Source organism: Theropithecus gelada, chromosome 4 (assembly GCF_003255815.1).
Source record: "Theropithecus gelada isolate Dixy chromosome 4, Tgel_1.0, whole genome shotgun sequence".
Lineage (NCBI taxonomy): Eukaryota > Metazoa > Chordata > Mammalia > Primates > Cercopithecidae > Theropithecus > Theropithecus gelada.
The window spans coordinates 130,251,279-130,271,676 of NC_037671.1; the positions used below are offsets into that span (position 1 = coordinate 130,251,279).

The 20,398-nt window shown below is 48.4% G+C and overlaps 1 protein-coding gene across 3 annotated transcripts in view; it reads left to right on the top strand.

Annotated features, from left to right (window-relative positions):
• The window catches only part of PRKN (parkin RBR E3 ubiquitin protein ligase), a 919,793-nt gene that overhangs the window by 880,072 nt on the left and 19,323 nt on the right, over window positions 1-20,398 (top strand). For all 3 annotated transcript variants that reach the window (XM_025384066.1, XM_025384067.1, XM_025384068.1), the window contains one exon: window positions 1,867-1,950. In XM_025384066.1, coding sequence (XP_025239851.1) covers window positions 1,867-1,950 — 84 coding nt within the window. The remainder of the gene's footprint in view (window positions 1-1,866; window positions 1,951-20,398) is intronic.

Here is a 20,398-nt window from a genome sequence, read left to right on the forward strand (position 1 = left end):
ATGGGCTGTTGAGCTTCCTTACCATATGGCAGCTGGGCTTCAAGAGCAAGTGTCCCAACAGGAAATGGAAGCTTCTGGTTTCTTGAGGCCTGGGCCTAGAAAGTGGTACACCATCATTTCTACCATATTCTAGTAGTCAAGTACTCAACACATCTGGCTGTCAGCAGAAGAGACATAAAACCCACCTCTCAAGGGAAAGAGGATACTGTCAGTTTGCCTCTATGCTCCACGACCACCACCATCATCCACACACTATACTTGTGGATGGCACTCTCTTCTCTGCTGAAATGCCTTCTCTGAATACAGTTTCTGCTGTGGGAGATGTTGCCCACAACTTATTAAGCAATTTGCATTGAAAGAAACCAGTTTTCTGGTGAGGAAACTCCTTCCTCCGAAATGGAGTAGGGGCAAAATAGTCCCTGACTGACCTCATCTCCTTAAAGTTTAGAACACATTGTATGCTGTGTTTGCAGTCACTCAGCATGTGCTATCTCCCTGCCTCTCCCAAGGGTCATATAAGATAGCTATCACTGTTATCCTGGCATTTCCGAGGGGAAAACCAAGGCACAGAAACCGTTCCCAAGGTGTTTCAGGTGGCAGGGGATGGGAGGATGACTCCAGTCCGGTGTGTTCCACTGCTGACCCACAACTCAACCGTGACAGCAACTTCAGAGCATGGCTGGTGGCGATGAGAATGGGATATGCTTTCTGGAGGGGTCCATGGATCCCAGACAGACAGCCCTGAATGAGCCTGGCTGGCATTCACTCTTCCAGCTTTCTTCTTTGTAAAATGGCAGGTAGAGGGCATTGGTCCCTTGGGCATCTTCAGTCCCATGGTGAATGCTGCTTATCATCTCTCAGTCCGTATGTCTCTGTCCTAGTCTCCTCTTCCTGTAAGGACACTAGTCAGATTGAATAAGGCCTCCCCTAACAACCTCATCTTCCCTTTACCACTTTAAAGGCGCTATCTCCAAATATAGTTACTTTCTGAGGTCCTGCTTCCACCTACCAATTATGAGGGGCCACAGTTCAGCCCATAACCGACCATTTACAAATTTCCACAATAGGCTTTCAATACAAAAGTAAGTCCACTGACATGGGCATATAAATCTTCTGTGAATGCAAACAAATATTGAATGTGAATGTCTTGAATGAAGTTTTTTTCCTTACATTCTAATACCAATTAAACTTTGCTGTGGGTATCTATTTGCATTATTGTGTATATTAGTCTGTTCTTACACTGCTATAAGGACATACCCGAGACTGGATAATTTATAAAGGAAAGAGGTTCAGTTGACTCACAGTTCCGCAGGGCTGAGTAGGCCTCAGGACACTCATAATCCTGGTGGAAGGGGAAGCAAACACATCCTTCTTCACATGGTGGCAGGAAGAAGAAGAATGAGAGCCGAGCGAAGGGGGAACCCCATTGTAAAACCATCAGATCTCGTGAGAACTCACTGTCACGAGAACAGCATGAGGGAAACCATCCCCATGATTCAATTACCTCCCACCAGGTCTTTCCTATGACACACGGGGATTATGGGAACTACAGTTCAAGATGAGATTTGGGTGGGGATGCAGTAAACCATATCACTGTGTCTTCCACTAGAGTGGGAACACCTTGAGGGAAGGAAATGTAATCCGTCATCTCTGTAGCCCTGCTATGGTGCTTGGAACACTCTTGAGTAAAGAGTGAACAATCTCATCAAAATATAACTTGATTTCTCCTTGCAAAAGAAAGTAATTTGATACAGAAACTATCACACAAGCCAAAGGAATGAATATAATGAGTTTGGAAAAGGAAAAATGTGTTATTGCCAAATGCAACCTAATGTCCCTAATTAATGGATATGTGTTTTTTTGCAGTTTGCCTTCTGCCGGGAGTGTAAAGAAGCGTACCATGAAGGGGAGTGCAGTGCCCTATTTGAAGCCTCAGGAACAACTACTCAGGTACAGAATGCCCTACTCATTCCTCCAAGCAGGGCTCCAAACACGGTGGGGGACTGGAGCTGTTTCCTGGAGATCATGGAGAGTTCCATTCTGAAAAAGCAAGAAGCAGACTGGTAGCTGACAGCCATGGGAATAGGGCCCTGGCTTCTCCCAGAGTGACTCCCCTCCTTGGGGCACACTGTAGACTTCCTAATGGCCATTTGGGGCATGTCCAAAATAGCTTTTCCCTGGGCAGATATGGAACAGGGATAAGGCATGTGAGCGTTTTCAAGGGAGTCCTTAGAGGGGAAATAAAACAATTTAACAGTCTCTAAATCAGAGAAATCAATACTAACTCTACTTCAATTTCTTTAATGCCCTAGTTTAGAATCTCTGGTGAAAATACCTCTACGAGTGGCGTGTACAGAAAGATTATATTATGTAAGGATATCATCGTCTTTTAGCAGCATCCTGCCCTATGCTCACTGGTGTTTCAGTCCTCATTAAGTAAAGAATGTGTTGACTGAGCCTCACTCTCTAAGGTGCTATCTCAGTCTTAGGAAAATGCAAATACATTTTATTTTATTAATTAATTAGGATCAACCAAGCCTTCAGGGAAAAAGAGTAAAAACGTCATCACAGTAGATTAATTTGCTCATTATATTTCTCTCAATGTAGATGTCAACAAGGGTTTAAACCCCATATCTTTGCACGTAAATCCTTTAGTCATTTTACTGATAGGAACCTAGTAAACAGACATAGAAATCCCAGAACATTTTGATTTTACAGTACAGAATGTTAAAGATCTGAATGCTCTAAAATCAGAGCATAAGTGTATCCCTATATGGAATTCTGCAAATGAGTTTATCCAATATTAGCATAATTAAATAAATAGAACTGGTGAATTTGGGTCTTCTTATCTGCTCCTAAATTGCCAGCCATGAGCATATGAGTGGATTTAGGACTGAGTTGCCATTTCCATAGCCCAGGCAGCAAATGCTCCTTCTGTTGATTTTATTTTGGCTCAGGGACATACAAATGCGAGCTTACCAGGTACTGACAGCAGAAGCAATAATGGCCCGGAGACCCCTGCCTTAGGACTGCTGTAGTGGAGGCAGGGACACCTGAGGCTCTGGGAAACGGAGTCAGTCTAGCAATTTACATCCATATGCTCTGAGACTGCGGAAACATGGCAGAGGCTTCCACGAAGATACACTCTGGCATCTACAGTATTTATTTGGAAACAGTAGCTGTTAGGGAAAGAAGAGCATTGCTTAACCTAAAGCCATCTAGGCGCCTGATCCTCCCTCTAATCTCATTCATTCTTCAGTCAAGAGGAACCATCCAGCCTTGGTGTTAAAGATTGAGGTAGCCCAAATTAAATGTTTTTAAATTTCTAAAACCTTAATATTGGATTCAGAAAAATAGGAAAAAGAAAGTTAGAGATGACCTAAACCATAGATGTCCAAATATCAAGGGAACTGTGTCTGCAAACAATGTCAATTAGCAGACATTAAATTGAGCATTTGGGTGGGTCAAGCAGCTGCTGGACTCTAGAAAAATGCATTGAAAAGTATATTTCCCAGCAGGGCGCGGTGGCTTATGCCTGTAATCCCAGCACTTTGGGAGGCTGAGGTGGGTGGATCATGAGGTCAAGAGATCAAGATAAGCTTGGCCAACATGGTGAAATCCCCGTCTCTACTAAAAATACAAAAATTAGCTGGGTGTGGTGGCACACACCTGTAATCCCAGTTACTCAGGAGGCTGAGGCAGGAGAATCGCTTGAACCCGGGAGGTGGAGCTTGCAGTGAGCCGAGATTGCACCACTGCACTCCAGCCTGATGACAGAGGGAGACTCCGTCTCAAAAAAAAAAAAAAAGAAAAAGAAAAGAAAAGTGTATTTCCCTTCAGGGGCTCAGGGGAGCCATGGGGGGAGATTTGCTGGAAAATGAGTATCGTAATTATGGTAGTATGCTAAACCAAAGCTTAGCAACTCTATAGCTTTACATAAAACGCGTCCAGGCTTCCCTGGAGAAGTCACAGAAGATGGGTCAGAGTTTGTCGGGACAGCAGCACGGTGTGGTAAAGGACATTCCAGCAGAGGGTGCCACATGGGCAAAGTTGCGGGGGCCAGAACCTCTTCAACCAGACTGTGTCCTCTGCGCCCCTGCGTCTCCAGGCCCAAGATGACATCTGCTGCACAGACGTTTAATAGATGGTTTGTTGAGTGATGGTAGCATCTATAAAGAAAGAGACGTGATTTCATTTTTTTTGAACCAGGGTCTCACCGTGTTGCCCAGGCTGGAGTGCAGCGGTGCGATCTTGGCTCACTGCAGACTCCTTATCCTTGGCTCAGGCAACCCTCCCACCTCAGCCTCCCGACTAGCTGGAACTGCAGGCACACACCACCACACCAGGCTACTCTTTGTATTTTTCATAGAGACAGGGTTTCAGCATGTTGCCCAGGCTGGTCTTGAACTCCTGACCTCAAGCAAGCCTCCCAAAGTGCTGAGATGACAGGCGTGAGCCACTGCGCCCCATGAGACATTATTTCATTCATTCAACAAATACGCATTAAACACCCATAATATGTTAGGCATGGTTCTAGGCCCTCAGAACAAAAAGCATGACAACATCCCTGCTCCCATGGAGTTTCTATGGCTTCAATAGATGCCGCAGAGGTTGCCCGAGCAACTGATATGATAGGAATTCTGAGGAGGTATAGTTAATCCACGTCAGGGTCATCCCAGAAAGAACCCAGAGCGAAGCAGCCCTGCATTTAGAGCCCCCAGGATATGAGGCCCTTCCTGCTTCTAGTTCCTAATCACAGGGACAGCCTCCAATTCCTCTTATTTGAAAACAAAGCAAATCAACCAGCCAAACTAAAAAGATATCTGCTAGTAAACAGTTGCCAGAGAACAGAAAGCAACTAATTGGAGTCTTCACTGCCATGTTTTCCTACATCTCTGATTTGATCAGGGTCCCTCGGGAGAGAGAAGCCAACCCAGATGGGCACAGGAAGAGACATTAATGGAAGGGATGACCATAGAGACGGGCTGGGGCCACAGGAACCATTCACAGGGCCTCGGGCCTCGGAGCGAGCATCAGTGGGGAGCCATGGCCACCCCAGGCCTGCAGAGGCAGGGGGAGGAAGGGTTCTGTGAACCCCATGAGCTGCAGCCGTGGAAAAGGGGCCTTGTGACAGGAGGTATCATCAAGGGGCATCCAGCATTGCCCGGAAATAGCCCCACAGCAGGAAGGGAGCGAGCACGGACATCCTGCCTCCTGCCTCCTGCCATCCGATCTCTTGCTAATGTCTCCCACGGGCCATACACAAGGCCGGAAGCCAGACACAGGGGATCCTAGGGGAACAGCCCATGGGAGTCAGCCTTCCAGATGCAAAGCAGAGAAGGGGAAGAATACAGAATCACCAGCACCTTCTCTGTGAGCGAATTTACCAATCTTCCCAAGTTTCCTTATTTCAACCATAGCTGCTCTCGGATGTGGGAAGGCACGAACCAAACAAGCTATTTCTTCAAATTTCATGACCCAATTCGATTTGATAACAGAATGAAGGGTTTTTATTTTCATAGAGCTGGCTTATTTTCTGTTCCCTACATTTCTCTCAAGCAGCATGGTCTCCAGGAGGATGACCTCTGCAGTTTCATTGACCTGAAATCTTTGAAAGGATGACACTCTGCACATCTCATAATAAAAACCCACTTGCAGCCTCCCTTGGAACGGAAGGCTTTAGATGTGTTCTCATGTCTGAATTTTGCTGATACTAACTAAATACCCTCATCAGCGCTCTTCACGCTTTCTTTCAATTCCATTCAGTTGCAGGGTTCTTTGCTTTGAGGCATTTGTGACTCGTTTCTCCTGTTCTTCCGTTTAGCGTTGATTGGTTTCTGTTCTTGCACATTACATTCTCCAGCCAGGCGAGCCCATTTCTCTTGGGTCCCAATGAGCTTTTCCTATCAGTTAGACTATTGGACCTAAAACTTAATGCATTTTTTGATTAACGCAATAATTTTTTTAAGCAAACTCAACAATTGGATTTAAATTGGTTTTAAAATATTGAACAAGCTTTAAGTTGAAACTGCTGGGAGTTTGGGAAAGCAGTGACAGAAGATCAATCCGTCACAGACTAATGAGAATCTAATCCCATTTGCTTTCCCTTGTTTTTCCCCGCTTCTCCTCTCCATGTTCCAGTTCCTTCCGCGTATTCCCCCTGGGGACTTGGTAATAACTACACACTTGCTCTTGCAAACCACATAAATTGATTCATTCTCCCAGTGGTTCTAAGTAGTTGATGTTCCTCTCCCTATTCAACAGGAGGGCAGACTGAGACTTCCAGATTTTTAGAGGTGCTACCTAAAGCCACAAGGGAGATCAATTTCAGTGGCTATAATTGATCTAAGTAGTTGGGGAACAGCAACTGCTGTCTTTAATATATCTACAGTGTCTGAGGGGAATGTGCCCATGCCTGCCTACCAACCATGCCTCCTGCTCAACCTTCTAGGCCCAGATCATGTTACCTCCTCCCGGAAGCCATCTGCCCTCCCCGCTGCGTCCTATAAGCTTTCAGACAACTGTACATTCTGATACATTCGTCACATTGAAATATCGTTTCCCTGTCTCTTCACAAAAAGTCTAGGCTTTGTTAGTGCAGGGTTTGTGCCTATTGCATCCTGTATCCTTCAGTGCCTGGCACAGAGTAGGTGCTCATTAAGTGTTTATTGAATGAATGACAAATCCCTCCTTCATCCACACATGTCCCCCCCTACCATGAAGCTGGGTAAGTACTGGAAAAGAATGGACAGTAGCTTCAGGGCTGGATTATGTCTCAGCAATATTTTGAATCACGAGGGAAAATTAGATTTTCACAGTAAACCTCAGTTCCTTCCATCTGCCTCCTAAATTAGAAAAACAAACCCAGCATTTGCTTGGGACAAATATAATAAGGTGCACTTGTGTGGTGCTTGTTTACAAAGCACTTTCAAATACACCGTCTTATTCTGAGCCTTATCTCAAGTTTTTGTGATAGATTTTTGTCCATAGGCAAGGGAGAGGGAGAGTGGCCACCCAGGGGCATAGAGTTGACAAACCCCAGACCATTCTTTTACCCAGGTCTTTGGGAGCTGCACCAGCCAGCACTGATGACCATTCCAGTCCCAGTGAAGCAGAAATGTGCTTCGATTGTTCTTACTGGTCACTCTGCCTTTTGAAAGAGGGGGATAAGCGGGCTGTTGTTGGCTTGTCAAACACAATACCAGGGATGGCCAACTTAGATGTCAACAGCAACACAACCCTTAAATGAGTGAGGCAGACCTGAAGCCTACTTCATGGACCTGTCAATATTTTGATAAGGATGCAAAGATACATTTCATTTTCTTCTGCTTTTCCTATTAAAACAAACAGAACAACAACAAAAACATCGACACAAAAGCCTGCAAGCATAATGACAGAGCCCCATGACGGGGTTGGGGGCGGGGGTCTGTGGCAAACTGGAGTGGGCATGGCTTGTTGTGGGGGGGTTGGGGGAACACCTGCTACACAGCTCCCCAGTTCAGGTCCATGTTTACCCGGCAGAAATGTGAGCCCAATGGTACTAGGCCTTCCAGTGTGATTTTGTGATGTCAGTATAAAATCCATGTGTTTTTGTTAAGTGTCTTTATTTTTAAATGTTGAGAATTAACATTTTTTTAAAAATCTTAAACACATCTATAAGTGGAATTTTGGCTGCAACGTTGTGTTACACTTCCTACATTATGTGCCTTTGAACCTCGTTTCGACTGTGAATTTCTTACAATTAGTGGAAAGAAGGAAGAAGAAGGATGCTCAGTACACATTTATAAAGCACCTTTTATTACCATGCATAGTACTAGGCATTTTGGATACAACATTAAAGATAGACTTGGTGGGAGGCTGAGGCAGAAGAATCGCTTGAAGCTGGGAGGCGGAGGTTGCAGTGAGCCAAGATGGCACCACTGCACTCCAGCCTGGGCGACAGTGCAAGAAACCGTCTTAAAAAAAAAAAAAAAAGGATAGACTTGGACTTGGCCTCTGTTCTCATAGGGTTTGTAATCTAGTGAGGTAGAAACACAGTTTGACAAATAATTAAAATGTTGTATGCTACGAGGCACAAGACAGAAAGTTCAGGATGCTCTGGAAGCATAAAAGTGGGACCTGACCAGTTCTCCATGGGGCTGGAGGAATTGGTCATTGAAAGAAGTGAAATTTGAGACCTACAGGGATGAGCTCTTCAGGCAAGGAAGGAACTTATCGGTGTCCTAAGCAAAGGGACAAGGTGTGCAAAGTTCTGGAGACGAACGCGAATGACATTTTCAGGGAGGCAGAAGACACTCCCTTCATTGTACCATAAAGTGATGGTGGCTGTGGCCACAGACTAGGCTGGAGATGGGAGCCAGGAAATGCAGGGCCTTATCAGTCACAGGCAGGAGCTTGGAATTTAGGGCAGTGAGAAGGCATTTGGAGATTATTTTTAAGGTTGACATCATCCGATGGGTGCTTTCGAAAGCTCTCTGGCTGTAATATGAAAAACACTTAGAGAATTGTAAGAGTTCATGTTTTCCAGGAAGAAAAACCCTGAGATGCTTGAGATTTGAGTGCAGACTGTGTACTGGAGGGTGCCATGGGGAGTCGCACGAAGCAGCCTGAAGGAAGGCTGAACTGCTACGTAGCTGCCACAGCAGGTCCTAGAAGGAGCTCCGGAGCTGGATGAGTCTTCTGAGTTGTTCTGCATGGACACAGAGTGGTCAGGCCTTACATCCCCATGCATAGGCCAGGTTTTCAATGTGGGCTTCCCCCAGAAGGAAAAATGGCCTTGGATGAAGCAGTCTTCTTCAGCTGGGGGCACTTCCCAAGTGGAGACTTGGCAGAGAGCTGTCTGCTGCGGACACACCCAGCAGCAGGTATATCAGTCCTGGAGGAGGGGTCTGGCCAGCCTCACAGCATCTGCTGCAGTGTGTCCCTTGCACTGCCTGGAGACATTTGCCTGTGGAATGAGAGAGGCTGGAGAAATGTACAAATGGAAGGTTAGCAGGGTAAACTATATATAGCTCATGCTGCCACAGCTGGTCTTGAAGTTGCAGCTGACTCCCACTGACTTCCTTCTCTCCTACTCATTCTAGAGTCCCCTCGCCCTCAGAGAAGACCTCTAGGTGGCTTACCTGGTAGGGTGACACAGACATCATCCCTGATGGGTCCAGGCTCCTGGGTGCCATTCTAAAGCCATGACTACTGAATGATTTGCTATCAACATTGGGCAGGGGAGGACCAAGAGATACCACAGTGATCCACCTGGGTGCCAAATGCATTCTTCTCATTTAAATACCCCATCCTATCACTGCAGCCCTGCCTGCTCCTGAGAGTCAGTTATCCCTTCCAGGATGGCGACTCCGTTTGTAGCCCGCTAATCACTTAGCAAATGCAACATGAAGCGACCAGAACCCTTGCTGTGTTCTCCGGCAGAAGTACTCTATGCTGGAAGCCAGGGCCCCTGTATATGTAAGGCCAGGTTGCACAGATGGAGAGCACAAACTCCAAGTGGGCCACTGGGAGCGAGAAGTGGGGCCATTCCTCCTTCCACCCCTTGATTCCGGAACCACTGCGTTCTCCCTGCTGGAGGCACACCCTGCACTGTGGTAGTTGTTGATTCAGAGTGTAAACCTCGCCTTAGTGGACAGCGCCACATCACAGTGCAGCTCCAGCAGCACTGTGCAAGCCTGGTCCATCCGTCTCATCAGGTCAACAGCTTCTGGGCAGTAGGATGTGTGACAGGACCAGTGTTCCCATGGGCGTGTGCCCACTGGGACACAATGCAGTGTCACGCAGGGTGCTGGTAGCCTGCAGATGCTAGTGCTGGCTGAGGCTCTGTTGCCAAGAAAGGCAAAGCCACACCCAGAATAGGAGTCACTTCCTGTCAAGATGGAGTGTCTTCATCTTACCCGGTGTCAGTGTGATCCACGTGACACCCACTGGCCAGTTAGTCGGTCTCCTCGAGGACTGGAGGACACACAGGACTCAGTGCCGCTCTTGGTTGCTGGCAGGTTGAATGTTGGCAGTGTGGCAGACAGGGGGATGCCCGAGCTGGGGGGCCTGGCAGGGCTTCACCTTACCACCATGCTTGCTCCACTAGTGCCCTAGCCCAGGACTGCTGTGGCCAGTGGCGGAGGCTGGCAGTGGCCCACTGACTGGATCGCTCTATCTGCTTGTTGAAGTGCTGTCCCGTGAGCTCTGCCGTGCTGTGCAAACATGCTGACGTGTCCTGCCCCTCCCACGGGTCTGTCCACATGCCTGCTCTGCAGAGCTCCTTGTCTCACCCGTCCGCAGTCATCCAGATTTTATCTGTCCCTGCCCTTAAGGAGGCTGCCAAGACGTTTGCCACTGCTTAGGAGCTTGTATCTATTCCTAACTCGGGACTCTTTCCTTTCCACACACAGTCCACTGTCAGTTGCTGCCTCATCTGTTTGGGCTGCTGTCACTCAATACCGTAGACTGGCTGGCTTATAAACAATACACTTTTATTCCTTGCAGTTCTGGAGGCTTGGAAGTCAAAGATGAACTCACTAGCAGATGTGGGGTCTCATGACGGAGCACTTGTTGGTTTGTAGATGACGTCTTCTAGCTATGCCCTCACATGGTGGAAGGGGCAAGGCGGCTCTCTGGGGCCTCACAGGATGAGAGGTGACTGGTTAATGCCCTCTCTTTATAAGGGCACTAATCCCATCCTGAGGGCTCTTACTTGTGACCCAATCACCTGCAAAGGCCTCACCTCCTAATCCCACCACCTCGGCGATTAGGTTTCAACATAGGAATCTGGTGAGACAGAAACACTCGAACCATAGCCGTTGCGATGCCCAAGGCTCTGCCTATTGACAGGGTCTCCCCTCACCATTCTCTTTCAACCGTAAAGAGGGTTACAGGATAGCGATGGTGCATTTTTGGCTTGCAGCCATATGTTAAGCTAACTCAATTGTGAACCAAGCTTGGATCCCTCGCTGTGTCATAAGGAATCCCCCCAGCCCTGCTATCACCACTGTGGGGCCATAATTGTGAGCCCAAGGAGAGGCAGTCACACCACAGTGTGGATGGCACGGGGGTCTGAGGCCCTGCTTGTGCAGCTCGCTCATGTACCGTGGGCCTGCTTGGGCCTGGTTCTGGTCCTCAGTGCTGCACTTCTGTCTTATGACGGATTGCTGCACAGATACTCCAACTCCACAGGGCTCAGTAGCATGCCAGGGGCTCTTTTTCAAATGGTCCATTGTTCTCAGCTGCTGAACCCCCAGAATCTTTACTGGGATGCTCTTACTGGCCCGTGTGACCTCTTTTCCCTCCACAGACACCTGGAATCCACAGGGCCTGCCTGTGTGCACAGCCACAGAGACAGGGTGCTTGTGTGCCACCTGCCCTGCCCTTTGCTCCTCGGGGCCCCACTCAGCTTCCAGCACTCTCTCCCAGCAGCGACAGGCTCCTCTCTGGCCACTGGCAGGAGGGAGTCCAGCTCTAACTCCATTTCAGAGTTTGCTTCCTAGGACTGTCTGGGCACCAAGTGTCACAGGTTATAGGTTCCCAGGAAAACAGGCTCTGAGACTTGCAGGCAGGGGATGTCTCAGGGATGCTCTCAACAGCACCTTCAGGAAGAGAAGGAAGCAGGGTTGGGCAGAGGCGGAATCCACCTGCAGTGTGGTTGCCACAGAAGACTGAGGGCAGCCAGAGGTAGGAGGCTGGAGGTGGGCCCTTCACATCCACCCTCCACCACTGGCCGTGAGCTGTCCCACCACCGTGATGTGATGGTGTGACCTCATTCCCAAGGTGGTGGGGCTGGGAGCACAGCAGAGCACCCCCAAAAAGGGCCAAACCAGAGACCCATCAGGTGCCAGGAGTCCGGCCAGGGAATACAGAGGAGGGGATAGGCTTGAGGTAGGATCCGCAGAACTTGGCAGTGGATTAGAAGACAGGATGAGAGGTGACGGGTTAATGTTGATGCATGAATGTCTAGCTTGGAACAATGGTGGTGCCATTGGCTAGAAGAGGAGACAGAAACAAAAGCAGGTTGTTCAGGGAGACACACGTTCATTGTGGACATTTCAGCAGAGGGGTTCAGTGGGGAAAGGAGTGGATGCCTAGACCACCTCACAGGGGAATCTAGGCTGGAGCCAGTGATCAAGATGCAAGACTGACAATCTCCAACGAACTGCCCCTTACCCATGCTCCCCACCCCCACCCCACCTCTTCAGAGTTACAGTCCAGGAGAGGCTAGGAGGTGCACCTCCCTCCGTGGAGGACACTGAAGCAGCAGTGGCTCCGGAAAGCTGTGATCTTTTGATATATTTTGCCCCAGCATCTCACCGCAGAGCCGTCTCTCAGCCATCGACTGCCTTCACACACAAGTGCAGTCCCAGTATTGAGAGACGGGTGTAATTTATTATTCCCGGAGATCCAGATCCCCGGTTATTTGGGAGTGTATTTTCTGAACCGCTTGTTGGTTTAAGTAAAGCAGGTTTGATGCCACTTCTCTTGAATCCGTGGCCCTGGACCCGCCGCCTAAGTGGATGTGCAGATGGTCTGGAATGGCTGTCACAGATCTCCATTAAAGCCAGCGCGTCCTTCGGGCTCGGCCTTGCACTGTGAAAAGCTGTCAGTGCCAGGACAGCACCAGACTCTCTGCAGTGCGTTTCCAAGGCACTCAGCTTGTGTGCGAAGGTTTGCTCTGGGGCAGCAGAAATGGCCCTTGGCAGGTCGTCAAAGGCCCAGTTTGATTTCCTCCTCTTCCAGGCAAGTTGCTCAAAGGCTCACAGCCTTTTCGTTGCCTGCCACTCGGGGCCAGTAAGATCTACCAAGCTATAAATAATGAAATGAGTGTGTGTTTAGCCGTTTGTAAGTTGCAAAGTACTACAAAATGGTGAAACTTGGGGGTTTGGGTTTTTAAGGCTGAATGCTAAAAATGTCAGGCACTGTGGAGAGAGGAAAGGAAAGGAGAGGTAAGATTGGTTGGGATTAAAAGACAAGTGAAGGCATGCTTGCGTGTGCACACACACACTGGCACCGCATGCCTGCCCTTGGAGGCCGATCCTGACCATGCAGACCTGGGGCTGGGGCTCTCCAAGCACACTCCTGTACCGCAGAAACCCTTCTTCTCTTCTGGACTGTCTCTCCAGCACGGCAGGGCACTCCCTGGAGTGTCAGCTTCTGGCCAGAGGCGTCCTCCCTCTGCAGAAGCCTCAGCACCCCCAGGGGTTCCTTCCACCCCCAGGAGTTCTACCTTGAGGGACACAGCCTGCAGGTCCCCTGAGCTCTATCAGTGTGGAGGTTACGGCCTGCAGGTCCCCTGAGCTCTCTCACATGTAGGGGTCATGACCTGCAGGTCCCCTGTGCTCTCTCACTCGTGGGGGTCATGGCCTGCCGGTTCCCTGTGCTCTCTCACCTGCGGAGGTCACAGCCTGTGGGTTCCCTGAGTCTTCCCTCTGCACGGCCACAGTGCAGGCTCCCCCAGATGCCTGCCTGGCCTGACACATGGGATCCTCCCCTGAAAATGATGCTGTCCCAAAGGCTTTTGGATTCCAGAGGGGTTTTAGGATCCCAGCAGAGTTGGTAAAAAAGGTCTGAATGTAAATTCCGAACCTGATTTTGCAAGTCTATACCCTGTGTACTAGACTCCATAAACAAGCGGCTATAACAAGTTCGCAATGTGGAAAATATTTTTATAGAAACCTATTATCACAGCTACATACCACACACACACACACACCACACATCCATCGCACATGCCACACACATAAACAACGCACACATCACACATACACACCACACCTATACAACGCACACATCACACATACACACACACACATAACATGCACACCATGCATTACACACACCACACACCACACCACACAGCCATCATACACACATCACACACACCACACACCCATCACACACACCACACAGCCATCACACACACCACACAGCCATCACACACACATCACACACACCACACACCCGTCACACACACCACACACATGCACCACATACACATAAACATAACACCACATCCACATACACCACATATACACATACCACACACTGCACACACACACACACAACATGCACACCATACGTTACACACACCACACACGTGCACCATATATACCACACACATACATACACACCACACACACTACACATACAGCATACACATATACACAACACACATACACACAGAACACACACCACACGCAGATACATAACACTGCACACACTCTCCACTCACACACTGCACACCCCACGGGCATTTGGATCTCCTCAAAAGAAAGCGCCCCTGGCAATTCTCTGCACCCGACTCAGTATCAGGAGGGAAGCAGCTGCAGTGCGCCTATGATGCACCAGATGGCGCTAAACCCTTAAGGAAAATGCTGGATTTGGCCAGAAACAAAAATAAAATGACCTGGGGGAAAAGGGAGTGAACGCCACTTTGAAAGGCACCCCAGCCACGCCTGCATAGTGGCCCAGCCCACAACAGGCAGGAGGCAATCAAAGGACTGTGTCCCCCAGGAGCAGCATTTCTGAGAGGTGTGCAGATTTGAAAAGCTAACAGCTGGATCCTGGTCTCCATAAATCCTTCATTAAAAATGGGGCTGGCAGGGTGGACAAAATATTGTCATTCCACAGAAAAGTATGTTGACCATGTGTGAGGAAAACAGTTCACCTGCTCTGCACTTGTTCCTTGCAAGCACAGAGGCATAGCCCGTTTAAACTCAGCACCCCTGCAAGCACAGAGGTATAGCACATTTAACTCATCACGTCTGCAAAGCACAGAGAGGTGTAGCACATTTAACTCATCACCCCTGCAAAGCAGAGGTGTAGCACATTTAACTCAGCACCCCTGCAAAGCACAGAGAGGTGTAGCACATTTAACTCAGCACCCCTGCAAAGCACAGAGAGGTGTAGCACATTTAACTCAGCACCCCTGCAAAGCACAGCAGTGTAGCACATTTAACTCATCACGTCTGCAAAGCACAGAGGGGTAGCACGTTTAACTCATCACCCCTGCAAAGCACAGAGGCGTAGCTCATTTAAACTCAGCACCCCTGTAAGCACAGAGGTGTAGCACGTTTAGGCCGAGCACTGTTGTTCTCCAGGGTTGCATTTACCTTCTTTCAGCAAGAACCAGGTGTTCCCACCCTTGTCTGAGGAATCCAAGACAAGCAGAGGGGGCTTGAAGTCAAGCAGATCTAGTTTTTAACATGCGTTTCAGCCTAGCTGTGATGGGTAATTTTCTGTGTCAATGTAGCTGGGCCGCATAGCCCAGTCGTTGGATCCAGCACTAGTTGAGGTGTTGCTGTGAAGGTATTTTTGTAGGCGTAGTTAACATCTATACTCTGTTAACTTTGAGGTCAAGGACCGGCAGTTTAACAAATTCCTAGGTGGTGCTGATGTGGCTAGCCTGCAGAGCTTTGGAGAACCACTGCTCGCGGAAGGTCTACATACACTGTGGTCAACCAAGACAGAGAGATCCTTTTTTTTTCTTTTTTTTTCTTTTTTTTTTTTTGAGACAGCGTCTCACTCTGTTGCCCAGGCTGGAGTGCAGCGGCAAGATCATAGGTCACTGAAGCCTGGAAATCCTGGGCTCCCAAGTAGCTGGGACTACAGGCATATGCTTCTGTTCTCTGCTAATCTTTAAAAAATATTTTTTGTAGCAATGGGGTCTCGCTTTGTGGACCAGGCTGGTCTCGAATTCTTAGCTTCAAGTAATCCTCCCACCTTGGCCTCCCAAAGTGTGTGGCTGCCGGTGTGAGCCACTGCACTCTGTAGCATAGAATTTTTCTCTTCTCTGGGAAACCGAGGTCTCTGCTCGTCAGGCCTTCCATGGACTGGGTGAGGCCCACCCACATTATAGAGGGTCATCTCTATAGCTCCACAAGGCAGGGATTGTTGGCCTGCTATTTGTTTGTCGTCTCTCTTGTTTACTGGGATGTATCCCCAGGGTCCAGGACAGTGCCTGGCAATCTTAGACACCCAACAAATGTTTCTTGAATGAAAATATTTCTGCATTCACTCTAGCAAAAATAATAGTCTACTTTGTGCCAGAATAACTATACTTTGAACAAAAGACAGGCTCTGTTGTCGGCTTTGATTCCCCCTTGCGTCCTATTAGTGATGATTCCACATTCAGAATCCCATCTATGTGGATAATTTTGGTCACTACTGACCTAAGCCAACCATGAACTAGAGAATGTCATTATCAAAAATACAAATTAGCATATTTTCTAGCTCAAGTGTATATTTTTCTCGTATGTCAATGTGTAACAATCGTTGAACACAAAGCACTTTTAAAATAAGCAGTAAATGGTACCTATTAATAATTCTGCTACTTACCATTTATGCTGTTCCATTTCCCCCATTCATCCCAAAATAGGTTGATAGATATTACTTACTTCACTTCCCCTTTAGGAAGCAGTTAAGGCCCCACAGGGCAAGACTCTGTAAGATCTCGTCTGTGGCGCTTGGCACACATTCTACTCCTAGCAGAAATCACCACTGTTAGAATCATCATCAAAAATGCCCTTCTGGGCCAGGCACGGTGGCTCACGCCTGTAATCCCAGCACTTTGGGAGGCCGAGGCAGGCAGATCACCTAAGGTCAGGAATTCGAGATCAGCCTGGCCAATGTGATGAAATCCCATCTCTACTAAAAATACAAAAATTAGCCACGTGGGGTGGTGCATGCCTGTAATCCCAACTACTCAGGAGGCTGAGGCATGAGAATCGCTTGAACCGATATTGTGTCACTGCACTCCAGCCTAGGTGACAGAGTAAGACCCCATCTCAAAAATAAATAAATAAATAAAAACAAATACCCTTCTGAATTGCATTCTAAAGCATGGCTTGGGGAGTTTAGAGCTTAGTGGAGTAGCCTTGCATTGCTTAGAGTGTAGCCTTGTATTTCCCAGAACCCTTGGCTAGACACCCCATTAAATCCCAACACTCTGATGATTTCTTTAAAAAAAAAAAATAGGCGGGCACAGTGGCTCACACCTGTAATCCAAGCACTTTGGGAGGCGGAGGCAGGTAGATCACCTGAGGTCAGGAGTTCAAAACTAGCCTGGCCAACATGGTGAAACCCCGTCTCTTCCCTCAGCCTCCCAAGTAACCGGGTGTGGTAGCAGGCACCGTAATCCCAGCTACTTGAGAGGCCGAGGCAGGAGAATCATTTGAACCTGGGAGGCGGGGGTTGCAGTGAGCAGAGATTGTGCCATTGCACTCCAGCCTGGGCAACAGGAGCGAAACAACGTCTCAAAAAAAATTAACGAAATATATTTAAATATATACATATGTACATATTCTCCAAAAAGAGATAGTCATAAGACAATGTGAGAACACAAAACATGTTTTGGTGACACCCATTGCAAAGCAGTAACGTTAATTAGCTCAAGGCCCCTGGAAAATGATGCCATTTTCTTACTCACCAGCAGGAGGCGGGCTGCTCACACGCAGCAGTGCTCAACCGGCCCACCTGCTTGACTGTGAGCCAGGAAGGCTGCTGTCTGCAGAGGTGGAAGGTTTCAGTGTCTGTGAGAAGACAGGCGAGCATTGATGAGAAGGCTGACGTTTAAAAGCTGCCATTCACCTGAAAGCATTGATAGCTGAATTAAGCCAACTCTGTTTTCGTGATTAATAGCAATCTGCTCTTTTTTGGAAAATAGGCTTAAATTGATTTTTAGGATTAGAATATACTTGTCTAATTATTGGCTACACAGGTGTCACAGTTTTTCTTAAAGCAGGAAAGATAACACGTATGCAGTTCCTCAAGTTATTCTAGCTTCAATATATATCAGTGTGTCTCCTGGACACTAATTCGGCTTTATTTTTGAGATGGAGTCTTGCTCTGTTGCCCAGGCTGGAGTGCAGTGGCGAGATCTCAGCTCACTGCAAGCTCCACCTCCTGGGTTCATGTCATTCTCCTATCTCAACCTCCCCAGTAGCTGGGACAACAGGCGCCTGCCACCATGCCTGGCTAACTTTGTGTGTGCGTGTGTTTAGTAGAGATGGGGTTTCACTGTGTTAGCCAGGATGGTCGTGATCTCCTGACCTCGTGACCCACCCGCCTCAGCCTCCCAAAGTGCTTGGATTACAGGCTTGAGCCACCGTGCCCGGCCTAATTCGGCCTTTAAAACCTATATAAGTACATTTTGATTTACCTGTGGAGTTTTTGTGTGTGTGTGTTTATAGAGACAGGGTCTCATTATATTGCCCAGTCTGGCCTTGAACTCCTAGACTCAAGTGATCCTCCTGCCTTGGCTTCCCATACTTGTTTTTAAAGGAGATTTAAGGCCAGTCCAGGCCTTCAGTGGTCTTTTCCATGTGTACAAACTCCCATAGTCTCATATTTCCATCTCTTTAGAGTTGATCGTGATGATTACAATAACAAAATAATAATGATGGTGATCATAGAAAACACACGGTTACCATTCAGAGTGCACCTGGCTCTGTGTTAAGCTGCTTGTGTGTTGGTCTTACTCAGGATGACCCTTGTGAGGTTATTTCTCTTGAGCCACAGATGGACGATCAGGCCAGTACCTTACCTTTCTGAGGGACTTTTGATTCTCGCTCTCTCTATATATATGAAATATATTTCCTATAATCATATGAATATATTTCCTATAATCACATATAAGTTTCCTATAATCACAAATAAGTTTCTCTTACAGCAGGAAAGATAACACATACGCAGTTTCTCAAGTTATTCTAGCTTCAATACATATCAATGTGTCTCCTGGGCACTAACTGGGCTTTATTTTTGAGACGGAGTCTTGCTCTGTCGCCCAGGCTGGAGTGCAGTGGCGAGATCTCAGCTCACTGCAAGCTCCGCCTCCTGGGTTCATGTCATTCTCCCATCTCAGCCTCCCGAGTAGCTGGGACTATATATCTATATATAAGTATATTATAGATATTTCATATTTATATGAAATTGCTATTTTCAGCCATGAAGTATGTTAGGAGAGAGACTTGTCCTGTTCCACCCCCACCTCCACCACGCGTGCACACACACACGCATGCATGCAATTCCTCCCGCCATGGGTGAGCAGTAGACAGGCACAGAGTTCCATGCAAATACCTAACTGTTACACTGCCCTGTGAGAGCCACACTTTATTGCACAATCGGGCGGTGATGCTGAATTACAAAACCTTCCCGTCCTGGCAGCACAGTGAGCAGGCATTGCTTTAGAGCTTGATGACTAAGGCGGGAACAGAGGGTAAGTTACCCAGCTCACCAGGTTCCTCTGCAGGCCCTAAGGGAGAATCGCCCTCTAGAGGATGAATGGTTCCCAAATCTCCCGCCCCTCGCCACCCCTTGGGGCATTTTAAGGATTCTAATTTCTGTACCCCGCCACAGACCTACTGAATCCAAATCTCCAGGGTCTGAACACAAGCCTCGGCATCATTTTTAGAATCCCGTTGGTGATCCTGACTGAACCCGTGGGCACCCGGCCACTGCTTGAGATGACTCCAGAAGGATTTAAACATCAACATTAAGACACTCATGAAGGAAGCAAAGCAAAGATGTGCTCATCCTGGTAGAAATCCCGTCTCGGCAGTGGCAGTCAAAGGTCTAAACCAGTAGTCTGGGCACCACCCACTCCCAAGGTGTCCTAGAGTTGCTTCTCCCGCTCCCCAGGGTCCGTGGGGTCGGCAGCAGTCACTGGGTCTGGGACTCCCCTCCTTCCCCGTGGATCCACTGGGTGAGGATGGGAAGCACAGGAATAGCCGGGTGCAGTGGCTCAAGCCTGTAATCCCAGCACTTTGGGAGGCCGAGACGGGCGGATCACGAGGTCAGGAGATCGAGACCATCCTGACTAACACGGTGAAACCCCGTCTCTACTAAAAAATACGAAAAACTAGCTGGGCGAGGTGGCGGGCACCTGTAGTCCCAGCTACTCGGGAGGCTGAGGCAGGAGAATGGCGTAAACCCGGGAAGCGGAGCTTGCAGTGAGCTGAGATCGCGCCACTGCACTCCAGCCTGGGCGACAGAGCAAGACTCCGTCTCAAAAATAAAAAAATAAAAAAAAGGAAGCACAGGAATAGCTGTGACGCTGAGAAGGGCAGGAACTCCAAGGGCCTTCTTGGTGACCTGTCCCACATGTTAGGTGCAGTGGAACAGTTGGAGACGACGACAAAGGGTATGAGCTTTGGCAGCCGGGGCCTCCTGGTGTCCTTCTTGAAAGCACTTTCAGTAGGTTGGGGAAGGCAGAACCGGTGGGGCAGCAGTGATGGCCCAGGACAGAAGGGCGGTGGGCAGCTGGGAATGGAGGTGCAGCACTGGTGCCAGGGGAAGCAGGCAAGTGGAGGGCAGGAAGGCTGCTGCAGTGAGGGGAGCGGGGCTGGGCAGTTTCTCCCACTGCCTTTACCACAAGCTGGGTGGTGGTGGTGGTGGTTGTTTTTGTTGTTGT